The 25,532-nt window shown below is 41.7% G+C and overlaps 1 protein-coding gene across 2 annotated transcripts in view; it reads right to left on the bottom strand.

Moving 5' to 3' along the window:
• Positions 1-25,532, bottom strand: part of nbeal1 (neurobeachin-like 1) — a 131,412-nt gene that overhangs the window by 20,407 nt on the left and 85,473 nt on the right. For both annotated transcript variants that reach the window (XM_069197202.1, XM_069197203.1), the window contains 18 exons: positions 25,070-25,229; positions 22,067-22,169; positions 21,033-21,189; positions 19,583-19,741; positions 17,356-17,515; positions 15,167-15,255; positions 11,511-12,110; positions 8,697-8,872; positions 7,902-8,061; positions 6,163-6,291; positions 5,297-5,602; positions 4,789-4,938; positions 4,371-4,528; positions 4,044-4,168; positions 3,238-3,364; positions 1,937-2,085; positions 491-624; positions 174-275 (listed from right to left, as the gene is read on the bottom strand). In XM_069197202.1, coding sequence (XP_069053303.1) covers positions 174-275; positions 491-624; positions 1,937-2,085; positions 3,238-3,364; positions 4,044-4,168; positions 4,371-4,528; positions 4,789-4,938; positions 5,297-5,602; positions 6,163-6,291; positions 7,902-8,061; positions 8,697-8,872; positions 11,511-12,110; positions 15,167-15,255; positions 17,356-17,515; positions 19,583-19,741; positions 21,033-21,189; positions 22,067-22,169; positions 25,070-25,229 — 3,144 coding nt within the window. The remainder of the gene's footprint in view (positions 1-173; positions 276-490; positions 625-1,936; positions 2,086-3,237; positions 3,365-4,043; positions 4,169-4,370; positions 4,529-4,788; positions 4,939-5,296; positions 5,603-6,162; positions 6,292-7,901; positions 8,062-8,696; positions 8,873-11,510; positions 12,111-15,166; positions 15,256-17,355; positions 17,516-19,582; positions 19,742-21,032; positions 21,190-22,066; positions 22,170-25,069; positions 25,230-25,532) is intronic.

The following is a 25,532-nucleotide window of genomic DNA, read 5'->3' as shown; positions in this document are numbered from 1 at the left end:
TTTCTGTAACGGCAGTGCCTTATTTCCGACGTGTCATCAAACACTGCACTGATTTTCGAAATGGAAATTCTTCCCTGCCATTACTATACCATGGTTTCAGCAGTCCTGAAGTCTTTTTGAGAATCCCACCGACTGCAGGAATAATGATGCCCTGGTGAATGTTGAACTCTCACCTGCGTCAGTCCAGATGCTTTTAACAGTTCCTGAGGGGAGCGAGTTCCATACAGGTTAGGCGAGCGCAGTGACAATATGCGACTGTACACTTTGTTCCTCACCTGCAATGAGAAATTTACCATTGGATATGGGTTATTAATGCCCAAAGACATAAACCCAGCCTGAGATGTGGTTTTCATTGTAAATGAATAAGAATATTTTCTCCGTCGATGATATCGGCAACTTCTTTCATTGTCTCAAAAAAGCAGGACCATTACAGAACGTTTGATGCACAGCTCAGTGTCTACAGAACCCAAACAGCTAAACAGTCACTCACCTCTTTTTTAAAATTGAGGAAATAATTAGTTTGATCGATGAGGAATATTTCCAAAGCCGAACGCCGGAGGTTGAACCTGCGAAGATGTACCTCTCTAATTTGAAGGAGTGGCCATTTGAAGTCATAGCCAACGCCTGTCATGACACACAGAGAGGAGAAAGCGTGTTACGAGTCTTACTATGCACAGTTCACTTTTTTAAAAAACAATCATTTATTTTCAAGCCAAGCAGACAGGCTGACAGACAGAAAGTTTGTGTACTTTGAGCAAACTTAAATAATAATTATCCACAATACACAAAACAAATGTATTTCTCAATCTGAAAATAATAACAGTTTGAATGATTTTTCTTAATGGAAATGCATTACAAGTATCTTTACCACTACACACACCCGAAGAAGCCTCCACAGTCCAAACATTGTTTCATTTCTTCTCTTTTCAGCATGGGATAAGCCTTCACTTGTTTCTTTGCCACACCACTAACTCATGCCACTTTTACTGCACAAAACCTTCTACAATTTATGTGAAATCCCACATTTTTATCAACTGAATCTAGATATAATGGGATACACCTGGCTTGGGTCAACATTGCCAGCTTCAAAGCAGGGGGATGTTTGCTGAGATGTGGTGGTCCCAGATTCAATGATCACAGGAATCCTAAAGTTTACCTTGGTTAATGAAGTTCTGGGTAAATGATTAAGTGTCAATCAACAGTCTAGGAAGACAAAAGGTGAGAGCTCCTTGTTCCAGGAAGTATGTGTGGAGCTATGTGAATCTTGCTAAGAGAGCTTGCTCTTTTGGGGTTTTTAGGGAACTCTTGAGTTCTTGAGTGAAGAATCCCTCAGTTAAAAACGGCCTCTCCCGGTGAGTGTGTGCATTTTTAGAATAGGGAGCACAGTTCCTATTCTGTTTGGTTTAGAAGGCAGCTTTCTCTTATTTTGGCCTTTGTAGGCATTAAAAAAGAGTTTGAAGTCTTGGTAACAGTCTGGGGTTTTTCTAGGTGGTTAGGACATTAGGCCTCTGGGACACCCTATTTGAAAGTTTGTACATTGTGTAACTTGTGTGTTGTATGATTATGTTGTCTGTTGTTTAGTGTGTCTATTGTTACTGTTAAATATTTGTTTAACACATGGTACCTGAACTATTCTCTGTTCACCAAAGCTGTGCCAGAGAACAAATAATTCATATTATTGGCAAAATCTTAACATGATTATTTATTTTACATATTGATTTATCTGTTTGGTTATTTACTGAAATCTCCCTAGTTTCGTAACCCCCTTTTTGTAACAATATGAATATTATTTGTCAATGAGATACTGAAGTGTGCCAGAACTGCACAGATTTTCATCTGCATTTCTAATTTGATAAACTACATGCTTTCTTCTGCATAGGTTTTTGGCACGGTGCAGATATGAGTCTTCTAGCTAAGTTTCAAAGACTGTTCTAACCTTCCTCCTTTTCCACACTGCCATCGTAGAAGTAAATATGCTGGGTAGTGACTTCCAGACGGCCGGAAATGACATCCATCACAGTGATGAGCTCACAGTCCTCGGAAATGACCAGCTTTTCCTTTTGGCTCTGCTCCTCAGTCTCGTTCCTACAGGAGGTAGGGAAAAGCAGTTTAAAGGGACACTTCTCTGATAACTGAGGAGTTAAAAATTTTTGCCTGAATTTCAGCTATCACTAATCATTGATTCTGACAAAAATGATTGCTAGTCTACGGAGATTGCACTATACAGATAGCATCAGGTTGATAAATCAAAGGAGATTGAGAAGCGTCCAGTTTCAGGTTTAGTCTAGCATTCACATTGCCTGTAATCAAGGAATGCTGTTTCCCACAGAGTGACATGAATGACTGAAGTGTGTACTTTGCAAGAATTATTTCTGGGGTGGCTAGTCTGCAATGCTGCACTCAGAGTCTCCAGACTTTGGTACAATCTGAATGCGTACAATTTTAATGCATGCCCTCTCTAAGCTTTTTATCCATTTTTGAAAAACTTTTTATTTAGCAATGAAAGGGTTTACAAACAGAACATAACCAAAACAGCAGAATAAACATTTGCCTTCAACTTACATTTTTGTTACATTGTATATATAAAATGAACTACTGTATTTACACTATGCCAGCAGGTATGGAGGGCCATACAAAAAAATTATACAATTGTTTGTAAGAAACACAACCAATAACAAAAAAGTCCACACAAAGATATCACTGCATATTTTCTCGTAAACTAGAATCAGGTCCCTGTAGGGAGATAAATTTAATCCATGTTTCCCAGTATTTGCTGAACCTGTCTGCCTGCAATCTGAGAGAAAAAGTTATTTTTTCCCATTATATACTGTAGCTCTCATTCACAACATTAACCCACGTGTTGGGGGTTCTTTTATAAGCCATTTTCGCGTAATTGCTTGTTTACTAGCTGCTAGAAGAATCCCTAATACGTATCTATCCTTTACTTCAATATCATCCAAGTCAAAATTGCCCAAGCTCTTTGTCCATTTTGAGGACGTTTTTTTAATTATTAAAATTAAGTTTCACGTTGCAACGCGAATAAGCTGCACAGGGAAAAGGATCAGCTAGTAAAGAACCTATGAAAGGTTCTTCCTTCGAAAAACAAAAACTCCACAACTCCCAGGCTGAACGGGCGAAGGGATTTACCCCACGTCTGTCAGTGTGCACAATACTGCCAGCTGACTTTGGGCATGACGAGAGTGTGGTCGCAGTGTTGAGACAGAGCCGGATACTCACAGGTTGTTGCCTCCCGTTGGGTCATCCTCTGGCAGCTCCAGCATGTCATCCTCCAGGTCGTTCACCTTTGCCTGCTTCACTGCCTCCAGGAGCAGAGACTCCGTGGTTGGCTGGTACAGTTGGACGCCTGTGCCGGGGGAATATATAAACAGCCATGGGCGCGAGGCAGTGTACGCCCAGTCCATCGCAGGGCACACACTGACACGTCAATCTTCCCAGTGTCAGGGATGTCGGAAAGGACGAACCGTGGAATGGCAGGAGAGCGAAAAGACCCTATGTGTAGCAGCGAGACGGGGGATAGCCCGAGCTCAGCTGTTCAGGGAATGGCGTATAGAAACCTATGCCCTCAGGTAGCGGACGTGGGGGGACCTGGTGCTAGGCGGGTTTCAGGACATCCGAACGTCAATGCTGAGCGAAGGCAGACTGAAAGACCCGGAAATATATAGTCCCAGAGAGAGAGAAACACCGTAAGGACAGCAGAGAACCGGAAATGAGAGACAGGGAAGAGAAGGAGCACCCTCTGGCCAGCAGGTCTTTGGGCTGTGGGATGAAACAGAAACACCTGGAGGAAACCCCATGAAAACACGGGGGGAACATACAAACCTCCACCCAGATAGCACCCAAGGGCCACAGCGCTGCTTCGTAAACTTCCCGCTCCTCAGCAGCCAAGACTGGTAACTGTCTACACAGAGGAGCCGAGGCCTGAGATCTTTCCGGAAAACGAAGCCAGGGCTCTGTGTGGAAGTGTGGACCCACCCAAATCATCCTGCAGAAGACCAGTCGGTGAACAAGAATACCAGTCTCACCGAGATTGTCGCGCAGGGCGCTGGCTTCTCTGTGAGGGTCAAAGTTGTAGTTCTGAACAAGTTTCAGCCGCATGCGGGAATAGTTCTCTGCGCTCGACACTTTCCAGTGCATTTCGCTCTGCTGCCTGAAACGAAAAGCAGAGTGGAAATTGTTGGGCGACGCAAGGTAAAGGGAAGCGAACACAAACCAAACTTTCCTCCTTCCCCCTATAAACAGCTGCATTTCAGAAATAGACGCAAAAAAAAAAAATACTTTAAACTTCAAGCGTCTGTTTTAAGGTTTAGAGGAATGGGCCACACAAAAATGGAGAGGATATGCGTTTTTACCTGTGGGCCCAGGGTCCCCTCTCACAAACCAGGCCTCGCCGCGCTGCCTTCCACTGGCGAAGGACGGTGTTCTGCTGGTTGTTGATTAGTTTCAGCATGCTGTTGTAGCGCAGGTTCTCTTGACGGGCTTTGCGGGTGAAAGGCTCCACAAACAGCTCCTAGGAGGAGAGACCAGAGCTGTCACTGATCACCTTCCCGTTAAAAAACGTTTACCTTTATCACAAAAAAACTTCTATAGCATGGGCCGTTACAACCTATTATACATTTTTCACTACTTGTTTTACTTGCACTTGTGTAGTTTGTATCTTAAGATGAGTGATGGGTAAAGAAAAGTCTGCTGTCCCTTTAGTACAGTACTAGTTAAAAAGTAGCTCGGTAGCTACTGGAGGCATAATACTACCCCGAATACAAAACTCACCTGGAATTTGAGCTTGCTCTCTCCTTTCTCCCTCTCCCGCTTGTGTAAGTTCACCATGAAGGCCTCGTAGCAGTCCTTCCAGTAGACCGCCATGGCCTCGTGACCCCTGCTGAACATCTCAATCTCATACTGCTTCATGTACGGAATGATCTAGAAACGCAACGCAGCACCTGTGAGCAGCCCATTCCGTGGGCCTTACGGCAATTGGAAAGTTGTTTCAGAAACAATCGCAGCGAGTATGGTAAAGAAGTTGGGCAAAAGATGCATTTCCGAATCTAAGAGCCCTCTAATGGAGATCTTCTCCACCGCAGTCCTAACGGGAATTGTAACTTCTAATTTTAGATCAGACGTTTTAGGTGTGTTATTCATTAAAATCATGAGGAGTTGAATCCATCGGGGAAATAATCAAAACGTATTCATCTGTGCAAAGTCCTAATAAAACATGGCATTTCTGGGAAAGTGCATTTACACAGAGCTACCGACTCTTATCTGTCAAGACCAGACTCACATATTTATCGAGGTAGACCCGCCACTCTTCAGAGCTGCAGTAGACCTGGAAGTCCTCGAAGAAGGAAGGGCTGCCGTTGGTGTCGGGCAGTGAAGGCAGGTGCAGCTCCATGTACAGCAGCTTGTAGATCTTGGAGAGCAGGGTGCGGATGAGAGGGATGAGGAAGGAGTAGGTCTCGGTCTGCTCCCGAATAGACTTGCTCAGGATGCCCTCCAGCTTGCCCAGGAGGTAGCAGGCCTCGTCCTGACTCTCGATCGCCTTCGTCTGCAGGATGGTGTTCAGCTTCGCCGTGGCCATGGCGCACACCTGAGAGCCGGGGTATGATGGGAAGGGGGTGGCGAGAAAAAGAGGAAGAGAGAACTGCAACGCTTCCACTCTCAGATGAATCTATAGTCCTGCTCATAACTCGTCAGCATGGGCTGTTCATCCCAGAACCAGAAAAAAGATTATTGAAGGATCAACCACATTCTACTTTCTGCACTGTACATAACATGATTTTGCAGCCACTTCATGTTATCTTGTGTGGATCTAGAATTGAAACTTGTCAGGTATAAGATCAGATTGCATTGTAACAACAGTCTCCAAATATTCACAAAACAGTTCTCAATTAAGACCTATCTAATATTGATGGACATTTTTAATTTCAACCATGATTAGACTACTGTAACACCTCAGTGGGCTATCTTCTTAACTAATAAAAAAGGCCCCGAGTTTTGCATCTTGTGCTCTAAGATGCAACATGACCCCCTCAAGATGGATGATCATTATGTCACTTCTTGAGATTCTTGGGCATAAGTGCACGACGCTATGAGAAATGAAGTAAGAGTTTAATCAGACAGGTTTCATGATATAGTGGGAAACCATACCTGGAGATTCTCCTGTGCCATAAAGCCCAGCAGAAGCCTGATTCCAACCTGTGAGAGCTGCATCCACTGAGTGCCCGAGGAGTACCACACCATCAGACTGTCCATGAGGGTCACGGCCTCCTCCAATACCTAACACACATAGACATGTGACAACCAACGGCTACAACATCATAGGCCTTCCCCTCCCTCCTCACTGTCAATAATGATCTCTCAAGGTGGATTTCAAACGATTACATTTCCCCTTGTTTTTAAACATCCTACAAAGTTTTATGGTAAACCTCGGATGCACCAAAATTCGTTAAGTGCATACGCAAAAACAGCTGTAGTGCATTGCTGGATTTTTCATTGTTTACTGGCAATTTTGTACAGTACGCTTCGAAGGTAAAGAGTCCCCATCAGAACTAAGAATGCTGTACACTGGTGGTGGTGGTGGAGGGGAGTCCCCATTACCTGTAAAGCGCTTTGAGTGGAGTGTCCAGAAAAGCGCTATATAAGTGTAAGCAATTATTATTATAATTAATTATTAACTAACTATTAAGTCAGAAACCCAGGTGGGGCATTCATTGTTCAGGCTTACTCACTGAAACGACAATGGAAAGGGGAGTCACAAGAAAATCTACATGGGAGATAGACAACTGAACTGATAATTCCAGAAAAGATCAAACCCTCTAAGGACCATGTGATTGAGTACTTATACCTACATATCGCTTACTAGCAATTCTACAACCATTTGTTTTTTCATATGAAAATTCTGCATTAAAGCATATTTCCTTTAAAATAAAATTGAACAGCAAGAAGGACTTAACTGCTTATGAAAATAGAAACATTAGTCATGGCTTAAGAATAAGGAAGCAGCCACCCCTAACAAAACTAACCTGTTACCTCAGTTTTTAAAATCTGCATCTGCAGTTTAGCTGACTCCTTGGCATTTTGTATGGTAAGAAAAATATTCTTCCTTTGCCATGTTTTGCATCACATGCATTTCAAGCATGCATGCTAAATATTGAATGTTCACAAAAAGCATTTCCCCAAAAATGTATTTGCCCTCAAACCAATGGCTAACAGTGAAATGCAGTCAGTTAATCTTGCAGCAATTCTCTGACAAAGGACCTCACATCAGCTTTACTGACAAGAGACAAGGCCTGCTGGGTGCTCACAAAGTTACTCTTACTAACCTACACTGGATTGGACACCGGATCTAGCACACTAGTTCTACATTCAACCATCAGTTACACAGGATTTCTGTTGAATGTAACATTCAAACATTTACTGTCCACTTGATAAAATAACTACATTTTTCAAAAGCTTACTAGAAGATTTTCTATTCTCTCTCTTAAAGCTGGATCGTGAAATAAACACAGAAATAGAAAAACTGGCATATAAACTGCTGTACTGCAAACAAACTAAAAAGGAAAAAAGCTTAATAAATGTGCTTTGTCTTGACTTGATTTCATGGCAATAGCTTTCGTAATGCCAAAACTAAACCGAATACGAGCTCTTATATCTATAATTTTATAATTAAAAGTAATTATCTACAAAAAATGGATTATACACCTATCAATTGTCATAAACTTATTTATTAACTTACAAAGCTTAACAAGCTACTCAGATCCTCTCCTGGAAGTGCAGTGCATACATTAAGCTGCAGACTTAGTACAATTGTAAGATTAGTGATTTTTATTTCTCAGCAAGTATGACAATAGAATGTCATACATTCTATTGGCCTTCTGGCTGGTTACCTTCTCTGTCCACATAGCTGGGTTCACCAGACCCTCAGCCTGCAAGAAGTCCTGTACAATATGCAGGAGTCGGACAGCATTCTCTGTATGAACAGGCAAGGTAGCTGCAGTAGCTTCTCGGTTGTCGGTCACTGCCCATTCCAGCATCTTTTCTAGAAGACTGAAAGAGAAACCTTGAGTAATCCTTTGTTGCCAGAAGCACTAACAGATCAAAGTGGGAAATAGAACAAATAAAAAACTTTCGTTGTCTTGGATACAGACTACATTTGGTATAATGGCAGAGTTCTAGAGAAAATCAAATCACTTTGCAGCTAATGGTAACCACAGTATCCCATTCTTCAAGATGCAAGACGAACTAGGTCATGGTATAAACTTCACATGGGTAACCCCAGAACAGGAAATCTTGAATTAATACACATGAAGAGGTGTAATCTGACACTGAAATTGTAAATTGAATCCATTAAATAATAATAACTATTTAATATAAAGAACCTACCAACAACATGTATAACATAGTTAAATAACAATAAACACCATTCATTTATCAGAAACAAAAAAAAAACTTTCATTTGAAGTCCAAGACAAATTAATTCTTAAGAATAAGAGTAAGGGAAGATACTTTAGATAGAATACTTTGAAAGAAGCTAAGAACAATTGTAATGACCTTCCGGAAAACTCTCTCTTATTTTAGGTCAGCAAACAGAATGGCAGGCCAACTTTTGGTCAAGGAGAATCAAGTGGCCCTCAGAGGCTGACAACCCACCCCCCGTGCCCACCACCAGCGGAGTTACGTACCTCAGTTTGATCTCATCTGCGGGCTGCAGCAGCTCGTTGGTGGTGCCCATCTTGGTCAGGGCGGAGAAGACCTGCCCACGGTCCAGCCAGGCGGCATCGTCGGAGCCATCCAGCCCCCGCCACATCACGCAGAGCAGGATCTCGGTCAGCATGCCCGTCAGCTCCTCCTCGACCCTCTGAGGAAACCGCAAGGAAAGAGGAAGACCGCGCTTCACCAGGGTGCCAACTGCAAGGTGAGAAGCTTAGCACTGGCAGGGCGTACAATGACTCGGAATAATTTGATTCACCGGTTTCAGGGAGAAAGACGCATTTAACAATGATGAACTCATGATTTCAACATCTGACATGTTTTCCTACCATCAGGCATATCACCCTCTCTCAACTGTTAGCCCAATGAAGCTAAACAGGGTTGAGCCTGGTTGGTACCTGGATGGGAGACCTCCTGGGAAGCTATGGTTGCTGCTGGAAGTGGTGTTAGTGGGACCAGCGAGGGGCGCCCACCCTGCGGTCTGTGTGGGTCCTAATGCCCCAGTATAGTGGCAGGGACAGTAGTGTAGTAGTGGGCGCCGTCTTTCAGATGAGACGTTAAACCGAGGTCCTGACTCTCAGTGGTCATGAAAGATCCCCGGGCATTTCTCGATAAGAGTAGGGAGTTATCCCATTGTCCAGGCCAAATTTCCCCCCTCAGCCTTAACCTTGGCATCCAAATTGTCCCCATGTATGATTGGCTTGCACTTGCCCTGCGATGGACTTACACCCTGTCCACGGTGTACCCTGCCTTGTGCTCGTTGCTTGCCGGGTAGGCTCCGGCTTCCCAGGACACCGTGTGGTATAAAGTGGTTTGGTAAATGACATGACACGACATGACATGTTTTCCCCATTTACCAACAAAATTTGCAAAATATGAACATTGAAGCTGTTGTAACATATCAGGAGCAACAAAGGTTTTTGTAAACTAGTCATTGTCCTCTGCCTCCGGCACTGCTTGGATGGATAACGATACCTAACTGTCGTCCTTTTCCTCTGCTGACACTTGGCCAGACAATCACCATTCTTTCAGAATGCAGAAAAGATGGGATATAAGCCAAAAACCAAAATAAGTGTTTACTGTGGCAAAATTGGCCCTTTGGCTTATTTTATAACCACTTATAAGTATTTTATACTTACAGTCCAGAAAAGCACTCTACCAAGTGGACACTTACATAAAAAAAGGACAGACAGGCACTCATGCTTTGTTTGAATGCCAAAAGAGACTTGACTTGAATTGCGGTGTCTTAAACTCACACACTTTGAAAGGCAAAAATAAACATTTTCCTCTGGACTGGAGAACTAGCAAAAAGAGCATGTGTCACTGCACACGCATTCTTCACCTATTTAACAAACCGATTTCTGTCCTAAGCAAATCCTGAGCTCAAATAATTTGATCTTCAAAGTACTTAATCCTGGACAATGGCCCAAAACATCGCGTTGACCTAATGTTCATCCCTCCAAATGGGTGAAGTTGTTTTCCAGCCTTCTGATATCACCTTATTTAACCCCTTGCCCAAGGAACATCACCACCTTAAAAGCTAACAACACTCGCCTAACATTCAACGCATTTTAGATTCTATGCAAAAGGAATTTATTCCAAATTAAGAGGAGCAGGATAAGAACTAGCACACTGAAAGGCGTACAAAAGGCAGAACTTCTTCCAATTACCTTACTTTATTGCTGGAAAACAATGGAATCTTCTCAGCCAACCAGGAATGCTTACTGAACCATAACTCAGGCCAGGGTCATCAAAATATTAACCTTCAGTCCCTTTATCATCATTATTAATTTCCTCATCATCATCATTAAAGGTAAGTAATAATATTTTGTGCTGTTATGTTTACTAATACTAAGATTTGCTGTCTTACGACAGTAAATCATCAAAACGTAGTATTTATTAACAGGACCAGGCTATCAGTGTGTCGAGGAGTTGGAAAATAAAGACTGAGGGCTTATCACAACCTTTGGAAGAGTGCTATTCTATATCTATATCTTTTTTCATTAATTCAACTGTCACTCTTACTTCCTTACTTTCTTACATCCCAGCTAAAAAAACCTTGCATCCCAGCTTTGCTGCATGAGTATTCAGTATTTTTTTCTTTCAGATCTTCTGCTGAGTAGTTAACATGCTTAAGCCCACAGCTATCACAGCAGTGTGAGCCCACCTCTGCCACTTCATTGTTAACCAGCAGCACCTGCTGATCTGTTAATTGTTAAAGCAGACCCACCACTGTAGCTGGTTTGGGACAATCTAATTCTTTCAAATTCTTATCGATTGGTGAAGCCGCAACAAATAAGCATGTTTTTGTATTACTGCCATCTTGGAATGATCACAAACACAAATGAAGTTAAAAGGTTAAAAAGTTTATCCAAATATACTACTCAAGTAATCTAGTAAACACTAAACCCCTAACAGGAAGATTTTAAAAGTCAAATGGTTGGGGTTTTTCTTTAGATTTCAATTTTGAGAGCTTTTCTTGTTAGATTTGTGGCAGGCCTGTAGTGCAATCATGGCAAAACCCTTTCAGGGAAGGTTTACTAAAACAAAAGTAATCTTCACAGCTCTTAAAACGTTTCATTCTTTAGTCTTCAAACTTTTTTCATGACATATTGCTTGGGCAGAGCAGGTAACTCTTAACTCAAAGCACTTTTCTCACTGAGAACAATGTGTCTGAACCACATTTTCTTTCAGACTCAGTCTGCTCACCTTGGGCGACAGCATAGCACAAGGAAACCTGTAACAAAACCCACGGCCCTGGACCACCCCCTCCTTTTCCCAGTTACCTCGGCACTTGCAAAGGATTCATTCAAGGAGAAGTCGTCGGTGAAAATGAAGCTGTCGTCCATAAAGCTGGATGTCTCTCTTTCCGCCTGGAGGCCGGGGAAAGGCCTAGAGGTCTCCAGTGGCGAGGGGGTGCTTGGCATGCTCCCAGGGGTTTGACTGCCGCTGTCCGCCTGCTCGTACAAGTGCGTCCTGGACAAATCTAAACTCAGCCCTCCTGCTTTAGAGGCCCACGGCTTTGTGGTAGCTTCCGCTGGGGTGTCCAGAGAATCAAGATCCCCATTATCCAACGACTGGCTCAAACTATCAATGGATTTGTTGTCAGCCAAGCTATGGCCTTCAACCCCATTCTTGTCATCCTCTAACCTTCCGTGAACATCTCCGGATCCTTTTTTCTCCAAGAGGGAGCTGGACACGCCGACCCTGTTCTTGGTGAAATCCAGGCTGCTCGTACTCGCAGTGTCCGCTTTATTGCTGCTGCTGCTGCCTTCCTGGGCCTCACTACTGTCCCGAAGAAACAGCTTGACCAGAGTCTCCTGCCAGCCGAGCTGTCTGGAAATCTGCTGGGCCGCATCCTGCTGCGACTGTAGCAGCTGGTAAAGCTTTGAAAGGGAGGACAAAAGACACGTCAGGGGGATTTCTAATTCCAGAGTAAGTCCATAATGTAGAGTGGGAAAGGAAACGTCTGAAGTAAAAGCACATTTAGCCAAAATGATCTAGAAACAGAGATATCATATTATGTATATGTTTAAGAATTAGTAGAAGGAATTCTAAGTCTTAAAAATCAATCATGGGTTAATCCATCAAGAACAAAACATGGACGTATATTATGCTGTAATGAGAATGCATTGAAGCAGGACTTCCTTTCCTAGCACTAGATGGAGTCCTTGTTCTACCCAAACTTGAGCTTAATACATCTGCTGGAGGTAGACAAAAATCCCAGACAAAAATTATTCTAACATGGCAGCAGTCTGTACTCTGTAGCTTGTAACTTGGAATTCAAAAAGTGGAGATTTTTAGCAGCAGGTAGGAGGACTATTTCAATGATAACAGCTCGAGATGTGCATATTTTTCTAGATTCAAAATTGGCTTACAAAAACCAACTTAAAGCTCTAATTTATTCTTGAAAATTTTAAAATAACAGCCACCAGTGATGATGGTAATATGGAAAAAAAAGTAAATTGATTTCAGATATAAAAATGAACCTCACATGCCGCCTTTCCAAAAGTATTGAACCCCTACCAATAATATCATATTTCGATGACTTACAAATAACGTCCGCAATTTTTCCAAAGTTCTTTCAGTTCTAACATGTTTGCTGGGATCAGCTGATGAATTGCAATCAGTAAGTCTCACTATAACATTTCTATTTCTAGACTCAAGTCAGGGCTTTGACCGGGCTTAGTCAAGAACATCAATACTGTTCTTGCAAAACCACTCCAGTGCGGTTTGGCCTTGTACTTTCAGGACGTTTTGCTAAAATGTATATTTTCCACACAGTTTTAGATATTTTTGCTGACTCAGGCAGGCTAGTCACTCGGATCTGCTGTACTTTGCTCAGTCATCACTCTGCTTCAGATGCATTCCCATAACGTCATACTGAGACCACCGTGCTTGACAGATGGTGATGTGCTGCCTGCCTGTTTGGCACAAGACTAACAGATTGCATTTAGACCTAAAAGTTCATTTGATATATTAAGTGTGACCATAGCCAGCAGCTATATCACCCTGCAGCTCTCAACTGGCTACCCACTGAAGCTAAGCAGGGTTGAGCCTGGACAGTTCCTGGATGGGAGACCTCCTGGGTAGCTATGGTTGCTGCTGGAAGTAGTGGGACCAGTGAGGGGTGCCCACCCTGCTGTCTGTGTTTGTCCTAATGCCCCGGTATAGTGGTGGGGACACTATACTGTAGTGGGCGCCGTCTTTCAGATGAGACGTTAAACCGAGGTCCTGACTCTCAGTGGTCATTCAAGATCCCCGGGCATTTCTCGATAAGTCCGGGCCAAATTTCCCCAGGTATGACTGGCTTGCACTTGCCCTGCAATGGACTGGCGCCCCCTCCAGGGTGTACCCTGCCTTGCGCTCGTTGCTTGCTGGGTAGGCTCCGGTGTCACCATGACCCTCACCAGGAAAAGCGTAAGTGAAAATGGATGGATGGATGGAAGGAAGTGTGACCATAAGCTCATCTGTCACATCTACAGTATATCTCATAAGAGATTTAAGAGGAGACTTCTTCATTAATGGCTTCTTTTGTGCCAGTCCCCCTTAGGCCAGGGCTTTGTAGGGACCAGCAGTGACCCCTCCATTTCACCACGATCCTGTTTCCTTTTTGCCACTCAGCTCAGTTTGGAAAGGCAGTTTTTTTGACTGCCTGATTACACATCCCACTGTTTGACTAAGTGTTATGATGCATTCACCTTTTTAATGATAAACAACGCTGTACGTAAAGGGATAAGCAACCTTCTCCTGATCTGTGCCTCTCTGACTTCTTTTGAAAGACAGTGGTTTGAAGTATCATTATGCAAGTTGTGTCCTGAAAGGCAACACCTAACTGAAGGAATGCACAGTGACACGATTTACTCTGATTTAAGCTTGATTACACACACAGAGATCATTACCCTAATTTGTTGACCTTTCACACTATTCCTTTGCACCTTAACTGATTTAGGGTTGCCATTCAAATGGTAATCAAAGGGGTTAAATGCTTAAGCCACTGAGAATCTTCTGATCTTTGTTAAAAATCTATGTTGTAGATTTATTAGTTTAGAGTAGATTGTAAAGATACTAAACGTAAAGTCTTATTTGAAAGTGTTGTAATTGCAAGAACAGACGGCAGTCGTTGCAGGGGAAATATACAATATTTTCACAAAAAATAGTATTAATCACGGCCTTGATATGTGTTGCATATTAATAAAGATGATATTACCAATGACACAACTACTGTCCTTTAATAATTCAGTCTTTTTACAGGCATCTTTTTTTCACTTTTGTTGTTTCATGCCACAAATTACGCTTCAGAATTCTTTATCTCAGGAATATGTTTGAACTAACCATAACCCTCACTGCTACATGATTGATCAGAAATAAATGGAGTTAACCTGCAACTTTCAGCATGTATTTCTTTACTGGCAGATTTATTCAGCACTTCCTAATCATCTGATAATCTATTTGAAGATCACTTGCTACTAAAACTGGAACTAATTTAGTTACTGTATTAACCTTGCTTTTTACCTCTCCATTACCTCCTAACGTATTAATAATAATAATAATAATAATAATGTTTCTTTATTAGCCCTATACAATTTCTTGCATTAGGAATGCGTCTTTTCGCATACCCCAGCTTTTCTCCATGGAGACACAGACACAGAGACAGGGAGAGAAGCTTGGGGTCAGAGCGCAGGGTCTGCCATTGTACGGCGCCCCTGGAGCAGTTAGGGTTAAGGGCCTTGCTCAGGGGCCCAACGGAGTAGGATTCCTCTGCCGGCCGCGGGATTTGAACCGGCAACCTTCCAGTCACAGGCGCAGATCCTTAGCCACAGAGCCACCGCTCCGCCCTGTCTGTACTAAGACAGCTAAAATTTTTTTCCATAGAGGGCTCTTCAATATATTTTTTTATGAAAAATGTACCACACTTGATGTTGGCAGCGAAGTTACTCACCTTTTTGCACACTAGTAATCGAATGTTAAGTCCTGCTTTGTGGGTCAAGTGCACAACAGACATGAGATCTTTATAGTTCACCACTGGGTCTAAAAATAAATAAATACAAAAGAATATCTTCAGTAACCTAACAAAATAGGTCAGCATTTAACCTCAGTAGTTATATCGGAAATTGCCTTACCACAATATAACCTACAAACGTCACTGACACAGTTGAACACACATTACAAAACACAACTAGGCATCATCTAAGGGTATGATGCTTATGGTTATCTTTGTCTTTAGCAATGACCAAAACTCCCTACTGAAAGGAAATGAGGGACAAAATAGAAATGTCAAGACATGTTACTCTGCACAGGAGAGTCCCTATTGCAAGACTAGTTGCTTAAACTTCTGACCACAGGTTTACAGTACTTATGAGGACAATAAAAAAATTAAAAAAACCTTATATCATTTCATTTTTTGAGATCTAGCAATAATTATATATACCTATTTACATGTGGATATATATGTAGAAAAAAGTATTTAAACTTTAAAGAGATGTAATTTTCTACAACTCTTAACCATTTCATAATTTAATGTTTACTGTTAAATAGAACAGTTCAGCAAACAACATGAAATACTGGGCCCCTTGCTCTTCAGCATTTACATGTTCCCACTTGGTCAGCTTTTAAGATCACATGGCCTCAGCTTTCATTTTTACGCTGACGATACTCAAATATACATCCATACCAAACCCGACACTGATGTGGCTGTCTCTATTCTATCTAATTGCATCTCTGACATAAAAATTTGGATGACTCAAAACTTCCTTCATCTTAACTGTGACAAGACTGAAGTCATGCTTATTGGTACCCCCCATCAACTTCGTAAAGCCAGTCCTGTAACCCTGTCTGTAGATGGCTCTGTACTTGAGCTCCAATCAAAATTGAAAAACCTTGGGGTTATATTCGATTCTGGCTTAACATTCGACCCACATGTACAGCATACTGTCAAAACATCTTTTTTTCACCTTAGAAATATCGCAAGACTACGCCCTATGCTATCATTAACTGTGGCTGAAAAGCTGATCAACATATTTGTATTCTCTCGAATTGACTACTGCAATGCCCTGGGGTATCTAAATCTACTCTGAACAAGCTGCAGTATGTCCAAAATTCAGCAGCCAGAATCCTGACCAGATCTAGTGCAAGTGTTCACATTACTCCTATCCTGGAGTCCTTGCACTGGCTTCCGGTCAAATTCCGCGTAGACTTTAAAATCCTCATGCTCACCTACAAGGCTTTACATGGCTTGGCACCTCAATACCTGTCTGAACTTTTATCGCCCTACTCCCCACCTCGCAACCTCCGCTCTTCAAATTCTGCCCTCCTTACTGTCCCCCAAGCCCGTCTACATTGTATGGGCGACAGGGCCTTCTCCTGCTATGCCCCCAAGCTCTGGAACTCCTTGCCCAAGGATATTAGAGAGTCACCTTCTCTAAACTCCTTCAAATCCAGACTCAAAACCCTCCTTTTCAGAAAAGCCTTTACTTAACTGCTTCCATTCTTCACCCCTCTGCTCTTCTTAATACCATCTTCCACGGTCTCCTCTATTGTTATTGTTGTATTGTTGTAATTATAATTGTGTCCTGTCTTGTGAAATTTTCTTATTTATTGTTGTAGTCTTCTTATTTATTGTTATTGTCATCCTGTAAAGCGCTTTGAGAAGCCACCTTTAAAGGCGCTATATAAAATAAAGTTTATTATTATTATTATTAAATTTAAATCTGTAGTTTTGGAAATAGAAAACGCTACTACATATTTTGGTGTACATTATATATGGCATATATGAATATTCATTCTGACTTTTCACAGGGTTATAAAGTAGAACAATATCAAGTGGGACAATCAAAGGATTCTAATTTTCACACATTTCTCCCAGGTAAGAAACCACAAACAGCTAATTCACCCTTAATAGGGCTCATCAACTTAGTAACCATAAGCCAGGTGTTTTCTTGAAAAGGAAAGAAATGAAAACTAATTTAAATGTGCCACTAAAACAACTATTTGCTTCAAGAAATTATACTTCCATGACGAGGTTGTATCACATCTATTTTGCAGTTTGTTTTTAAAGAATTACCCACATTTGAAATCTTAGAGCTGCCCAGAATAGCACCAGAACAGAAGAGGTTTCCTCTTTCAGCTTACCTGAGGTGAGCACCTGGTTCAAAAGGTTTTTAATAAGCGAGACGGTAATGGGAATTTCATTGAAGAGGAGCATCATCCCAGAGTAGCCCACCTCCCTCAGCTTGATGCGTTGTTTGCTCTTCTCATACACTTTGTCGCTCTTCAGCATCCGCTCAAATACCTGCCAAACGAAGCACAAACCACTTAACCAGATCTGTCCACAGAGGCCTGCAGCCACTAACGATGTGCAAGGAGGCTGTTGGTCCTGACTCTCTGTGGTCATTAAAAATCCCAGGACGTTTCTCGAAAAGAGTAGGGGTGTAACCCCGGCGTCCTGGCCAAATTTCCCATTGGCCCTTACCAATCATGGTCTCCTAATAATCCCCAGCTATGAATTGGCTTCATTACTTTGCTCTCCTCCCCACTGATAGCTGATATGTGGTGAGCGTTCTGGCGCACTACGGCTGCCGTCGCATCATCCAGGTGGGGGCTACACACTGGTGGTGGTGGAGGGGATCCCCATTACCTGTAAAGCGCTTTGAGTGGAGTGTCCAGAAAAGCGCTATATAAGTTTAAGCTATTATTATTATAATTATTATTATTATTATAATCGTGGCAGCGAAGCCAGGAGGATCGCTTCATACGGAGATGAACAAAATCGGTTTTCCTAATCTTACAATGGAATGATGTTCCAATGGACTATTATTAACGGATTATTAATCCTGGCGGGAACTGAACTGTGCAAGATGCCATTAAATCACGAGACCTTGAAAGCAAAACGCACAGCATAATAGACGAATGATATTATTTATCAGGAATGAAAAGTCACATTCTGGTCAACAGCAATCTACAGACTGAAAAGTACAGTATATCTTTTACAGACCAGCAAAAGAACTCAGTCCATGCAGTTTGGAGTAAAGTAGTTTGGAGCACACACACTGTGCTAGGGTTGTCCAACTCTGGTCCCGGACGGCTTCTGTGTTTGTGGGTTTTTTAATTACAACATCAGCTCTTAAGAAACTAAATCAACTGCTGAGTGGCTTAACTGGTCCTATTTAACATTTTCAACCATCTTCCCAGGAGCTGCTACTTTGAAAAGCTCTTGTAAAACTGCAGACTACCTGACCACTGACTGGTAACAGAGGACAAGCGCACAAGAACAGCAAGCAATTCAAAAAGATTTTAAACGTATGTTTATTTCTCTTCAGGACCAATTAAGAAATGTTGAAAGAGGATTCACGGTACAATAAGACATGAGTAAGAAGAGGATTAAATATCAAACTCCCTTCCTGTTTTCAATCTTTCTTTATAGAACAGATTTTGAGCATGACCTTGCTCCAGTGTAATCTATCATTTATTCCCTTTAAGAGAGTCATTGAATACATGACATAGATCGAGATGAGATAGAAGCTACCCCATTAGCAGGCACTTCTGATGTCACTGGAATCACAGAAACCTGGCCAACAGAAAATGCTCTAGAGGAATTTACACAATTACATACTTGGCTACACTACACTTGGCACTATTATTCAAAAAGAGTATTCAGGTTCAGGAACTTTCAGGAAGGTTCAGGAATTAGCAGAATCAAAACTGTCTGAATTGATGTGGGTCAGACCCATTAAAGAACGTTCCATAGTTAAAGCAAGGTGTATGTTATATAGACCACCAAAAGCAGATGCTGTTTATAAGTCTATACTGTATAATGAAATTAAGAATTTCCGTGAAGAAGAAATAGTTTCTTATTTGCAAAAGCAAAACCTTTATTTAAACGAATTCATTTGCTATATATCTGCCCACGCCTGAATCGTATCTCATTCCTCCTGTTATCGACCTCACTGTATTCCGGCTGTCTGCGGACCAAGTAAGCGTGAGTCATTTGCTGCCCCAGCATTAAGTTTAATGAGTTGAGACTCGCATGGGAAACCTTCTTAAATGCTTTCTGCATTTAACAGCCGTACAGTGAATGTTATAAGCACTATGTGTACTTTTAATTGCTTCTTCATAGAATCCTTGATGATTTGTTAAGCAAGGATTACCTCTATGGAATCTACACTAACTATCCCCGGTCATACCATGTACCAGCATGTTTTAGACATTCTCCTTTTTGTCTATTGAAATTACATTAACAAAATATCAGTCCTGTGTCATTTTCCTTGTTTTTAACCATTATTTTCTGTAATGTAAGACACCAGCAGACAGACAAGTAGCAGAGACACAAAATGGAGAGTCCTGCTACCTCTCCTCTCACCTTAAAGACCAGGTCCCTCAGCCGGTCAGTGTATTTGTAGTTTGGGAGGAGACTGTAGAAAATCTCTGCATTGCCAGGCTCAAACAGCAGCAGAAAGAGTTGGTCCCTGGCCGCACTGGTCTGTAGCAAATTCAATAAAACTTCCAGAATTCCACACAGCTGCCAAGAGACAAAAAATAAGAAATTAGCCCAGACAGAGGCTTGCCCAAAAAATGCCACTGGCACTCAGACAGAAAACATGTCCTGTACAGAAATTCAGTCTTGCTTGGAAAAGGCTAACTTTGTATGATTTGTAATCACTGCCTTTTTGAAATGCAATCGATCACCTGAAATGATAGAGCTTTAGTGGCAATGGACTGCAAAGAGGTGACTTAAGCCTTCTATCTATGCATTACCTGAACAGCTGTTCCACTTTAAACAACTTCAGACAATGAAAAATGCAGTTAAACATAAGTATAACCTATTCCTATTGTCTGATAAAAAAACTTATTTTACTTATTTTATTTTTAAAATGCCATCCGTGTGTGAAACTAGCTTAAACAGGAGCCAAGAATGCATGAAAACAGCCTAAAAAGCCTCTATAAATATTCAAACTCTCTACAGAAAAGTACAGGTCATTTGATATATACTGTAGATATTGTGGCATGGGGTGTTTTCACCTTAACTTACAATAAGATTCATATTGTATGGTTCTTATGTACCGAACAGGTGAAATACAAGAATACACAAGGGCCATTCATATTCACATGATAATGAAGTCATTTATCATTTCTTACATTTGTAATCAAATACATTTTTTCAGCTATGGGTGCATGCAGTTCAGCAATGCAGCTGTGCAAAGTTACTTAAGCCAGCAGCTACATCACCCTGCAACTCACATCTGGCAGCCCCCTAAAGCTCAGCAGGTGTGAGTAGGGGGCACTCACCCTGCAGTCTGTGAGGGCTCTAATGCCCCAGTATAGTGACAGGGACACTATACTGTAAATGGGGTGCCGTCCTTCAAATGAGACATAAAACCAAGGTTTTGAATCTCCGTGGCCAATAAAAATCCAGGGGCGTGTCTCAAAAGGGTGTAAGGGTATAACCCCGGCATCCTAGCCAAATTTCCCCCTGGCCTTTACCAATCATGGCCTCCTAATAATCCCCATCTCTGAACTGATGTGTGGTGAGCGCACATTGGCTGCCATCGCATCATCCACAGGTGGTAGTGGAGGAGAGTCCCCATTACCTGAGTGGAGTGTCCATATTAGTAGTAGTAGTAGTAGTAGTAGTAGTAGTAGTAGTAGTAGTAGTAGTAGTAGTAGTCAGAAATGTGTAAGACAAACCAGCAGAGGAAGCCCAATACAAAATATAGTTTATGGAGTACAGAGGTCTGTATGTCAGCAGAACATTTAAGATCTGAAAAAAGAAAGAAAGACGGTTCAAAAACACAACTTCTTCTCCTTCTTACCTGCTCTTCATCACCAATGGCAGCTATGTACCCCAGGATGCTCTGCAGCTCCTCCTGGACCACCCCTTTGCTAATATAGTACTTGAGAAGTCCGCAGAGAGAGGCCCGGATGGTCTTCATATCATCCTCACTCAGATCGCTCCTCTTACTTTGAGTCCTGAGGAGAGGAAGGTGCTCATCACTTCCAGGCATGAGCTCTAAATACAGGACTATTCTGATGTAGGGCACCGAATAGAACAGGAAACCTAATGTGTAGTTAACATTTTTTACGTTTTCTCATGATTTGGACTTTAAAAACATTAATGATATATTAAGACAAAAAATAACATCAATACAGTGAACCAAAAAGCACCATTTTTTCCCACTTTCTTACTCTAGCCAAAAGAGTCCTTTAGCATGGCTGCAAACACTTATGGGCCCAATTAACAAATGCCTTGTTTTACATTTATTTTATTTCTCCTTTTTGAAGTCCACAATGTTACAAAATAAAATGTTAAAATTTTTATATAGCTTTTAGTAAATGTTACATTAGTATTGAAAATGTTTGTGTTGTTTACTCATTAGAAAACTTTACTTGTTAACTAAGTTAATTGCTTAATTGAAAATTCCATTCAATAGGCTCCTACAGTATCATGCACACCCTTCACAAAAAAAGGGCACATTATAAACATTAATCAATACTTTAGATTCCAAGCCATACTGACAACTTGATAATAGATGCCTGCAAAGCACAACCACCAGGAATGGTTTATCACAATTGAACCATTGCTTTAAAAATTTACAGCTTTACTAAAAATGGGAAACCAGACTCATTCACAATTCATAATCATTCACAAGATATCCATGACTGAATTCCAGACAGGAAAAAAAGTGTGCTTTCACAGAAACACATTTAATGTTGTGGACGAACGCTGAAATCTTTTGCAATAGAAGAGAACACATTTGGGGTTGTAAAAGAATTGCAAAGCCCAGACTGGGTGTTACTGTAACAATAAGTGATTCCACCTAATATCTGGTCAAGGTAAAACACATACCCATAATAGAGGCGAATGGTGTCCAGAAGAAACTGCACCCCATACTTCTTTCTGAACTGCTTCCGGCTGTCTTTTATTATAGTTGACATGTATTGTATGTGACCTTCACAACAACGAAACAAAACCACAAGGTTAATTGATAAATACCGACACAAATTTCTTTCTAGACACATAAAACATGACACAGCTATAGCACACAACAAACTCTGAGAATGTGATTGGTTTCCCTGCAGCTCACTGCAGCTCTTGGGGAATTGAATTACCCAAATGGTTTTCTTTTCCTTAAGCAGACCAAATGTATCGATTAAAGTACGTTTGAGTGGGAGCTTGAAAGGAACATGTCGTAATTAATTCCACACAGAAAAAAAGAAAAAGCACAACGTGGTTTATGAAGTAAGCAGGCGGACAAACAGACAGAGAAGGTGACAACCGGCACAGGAGGTGAGAAAAAGTGTCAAAAGCAATGGAAATCTGGTATACGAGTTTCAGTCAGAAAACAAATGGGAGAGATTTAAAAATAAATTAAACATTGGGAGCTGGGGGAAGGTGTGATACTAGTTTAACAATAGTGCTGACTTCTGGAGTCTTGGCGTGTCTGTGAAAAGCCAGAGATGGAAAAAAATGAGGCACTACTATTTTCAGGAGATCTTTAATCCTCACTGCTCTGACAAGTTTCCTGAACCGGCTATACTAGGATAGGTATTTTAGGGTGAGGAGGCTGTGGGCAGTAAAGGGACCGAAAACAAACGATGCTGTGGATATTAGGTGGTGCGTGTTATGACATGATTGGTGGGTCTGGAAAAAAAGATTCCACTTGACAGGACTCTGTAAAGTGGAGAAGCTCTCTTTGATGCCCTGGAAGAGGGATTTGGTGTAGAATGGGAGCAACAGTGAAATCGGATTCTGGGTTTGGGAATTCCTTGATGGCAAATCCTACTACTTTACTGCATATTCCTGTCTTCCCATTCTCTCTCACACCCAGAGAAGGCTGCACAGCCCAAACCTTTTCCTCTCTCTCTTCTACTTTTCAGCACAGAACTGACCTCTTCTTGCTCCGTTGAAAGTATATTGCTATTCATAACACTTGTACAAGAGAGATCAATGCGACTTCATTGAAGGTTTTTTTTTATTGCTTTTGCCCCCAGCATAAATAAATGATCAAAAGTGCACTCTAGAAGGACTGGCACTCTATTATTATTTTGCTCCAGACAGATTTTGCAGCTTTCGGGGGAAAAAGGCATGATTTTCCATTTTTAAACTGAAATTTTTGAATCCGTGGGTTTGTAATAGAGGGTTTGTAGTTTCTATTACAAACCCACGGATTCACACAGCTATCTCATTTCACCCCAAACACACTAAAAGCTCTCTCCCTTTTTCACAGTTCCTTTCGGCTACGATGATTACGCAGCGGCGACATCGATTTCCAGAACCAAACCCACAAAATGTACTCCTTTTTCATCAACAGATGATACCCTAGCAGTGTTACTGACAGGGCCCTTGCCCGAGCCAAAAACACCCCTTGGACCATCAACTCAATCAGGAACTCTCGCCATAACAACCACATTCCTTTGGTGCTTCCCTACCACCCCAGCACACTTCCTATCCCTAGAACTATTAACGACAACTTTTCCATCCTATAGGATGATCCCTCCATTGGGACCCTCTTTTCTGATCGCCCCATCATCTCATATCGCCGATCACCTAATCTGCGCAACCTTCTTGTTCACAGCTCCCTTGACCGCCCTCAGCAACCATCCACACCAGGCACTTTCCCTTGCAACAGAGCTCGCTGTATCACCTGCATGTACACATCTAACACCACACTCATTCAAGGCCCCTCAGGACAATTCCGGATCACCCAGATGCCATCCTGTACCTCCAGCAACCTTATTTACTGTATCTCTTGCAGTAAATGCCCAGCCATCTACATTGGAGAAACAGGAAGGAGACTCGGAGACCGCTTCAGAGAACACGTCAGGGCTGTGAAGATTAAAGATCTCTCCAAGCCCATTGTTTCTCATTTCACCTCTGACGGCCATGACCACTCTAATCTCTGTCTGTGTCCTCAAAGACGGTTTTCCAAACTTAAACACCAGAAAGACTACAGAAACCAAAATGATCCTGCAGCTAGGATCACACCTTCCCCCTTCTCTTAACGACAGACTACTTTTCTTCTAAATTCTCTCTATTCATTGTAGGTTTCATTTCTCTCTTCACCTATCCTGACTCCACACCACCTGATTGCCCACTCTGCCTGTCCCCTGCTCCCGCCTCTCGCTCCTCCTCTCTCCCAGCTCTTGATCTCCCGCTACATTACCTTTGCTTACTGCCCTGTCTTTCTCACACCCGAAGAAGGCCGAAACGTTGTGTTTTCTTTCTTCTCTTTTCAGCATGGAATAAATCTATTACCTGTTCCAGTAGGAATTCAAGGCAACACCGGAATTCAAAACTTTTGGTTGAGAACTGGTAATTTACAGATAATGTGAACGGTCACATCGGAGTAATTAGTGAAATACCATAGAAATCCGTATTAGGACAATTATATTTTTATATTATTTATCTAGATTTTGGTTCTTAAACCAGTCAAGTTCGTAGATCATACCAAACTAGGATGCTTAGCAAACTGCATAAACTGAAAGGGAAATTAAGATGTAGCCAGCTGGGCAAACACATGGCCGACATTTAATGTAGCAAATTATCTTGTAGCACATACAGGAAGCAGAAATCGGCATGCTACCAAGAATTTCAACCCTATGTTAAAACAAAGCCGCTGTTCATGAAGCAGAAATGTGTAACACATATGTGTCAAACTATAAAAAACATCCTGTACTCCAGGTTTAATTAAGGAATACAGCTGCTTTCGTGTGAGGAGGAACTGACAGTTATCTTAGTAAAGGGGTGGTACAAGAACAGAATTACCCAATTAAGAGCTCATTCCAAAGAAATAAATGGTGCATTGTACACCCACAAAACGACAGATCCCACATAGTTCCTCTCACTTACCGATTCTGAGAGGAAAGTCTCCCTGATTCCAGATGTTGAAGTTGAAGAGAAGGTGGTGGTACATCTGCTGCAACAGCTGGGGGTTCGTCTCTATAGACACCTGCTCTGTCAGCAGCTGAACAGCCACTAACACATTCACATCCACCAAGCTGCTTGGCAGCTGGCAGGGGAAAAAAAAATACATCTGTGTTAGTTGCCCGGCATCCGGCATTGAAAAATACATTTTCTAAACCGCAAGATGCTCGAGAACTGTCTCCTTGAGGGGCACACTGTAGCCCCAAAGCAAGAGTTTCATATACACTTCAAGAAATATCACTTTGTTATTGTAGCAATTAAAAAATACCAGTAGCTTTGTGAGTATTCCTCTGTAATTGAATTAATTTTTGGGGTGATGTTATCTTCTAAAATAACTCATTAAACAACCCTGATTTAACATTTATCAAAAACCAAAAATATAGACCTA

This window comes from Lepisosteus oculatus, chromosome 12, assembly GCF_040954835.1.
Source record: "Lepisosteus oculatus isolate fLepOcu1 chromosome 12, fLepOcu1.hap2, whole genome shotgun sequence".
Lineage (NCBI taxonomy): Eukaryota > Metazoa > Chordata > Actinopteri > Semionotiformes > Lepisosteidae > Lepisosteus > Lepisosteus oculatus.
The sequence above is the reverse complement of the archived record's forward strand: the minus strand, read 5'-3'. Positions and strand labels throughout refer to the sequence as shown.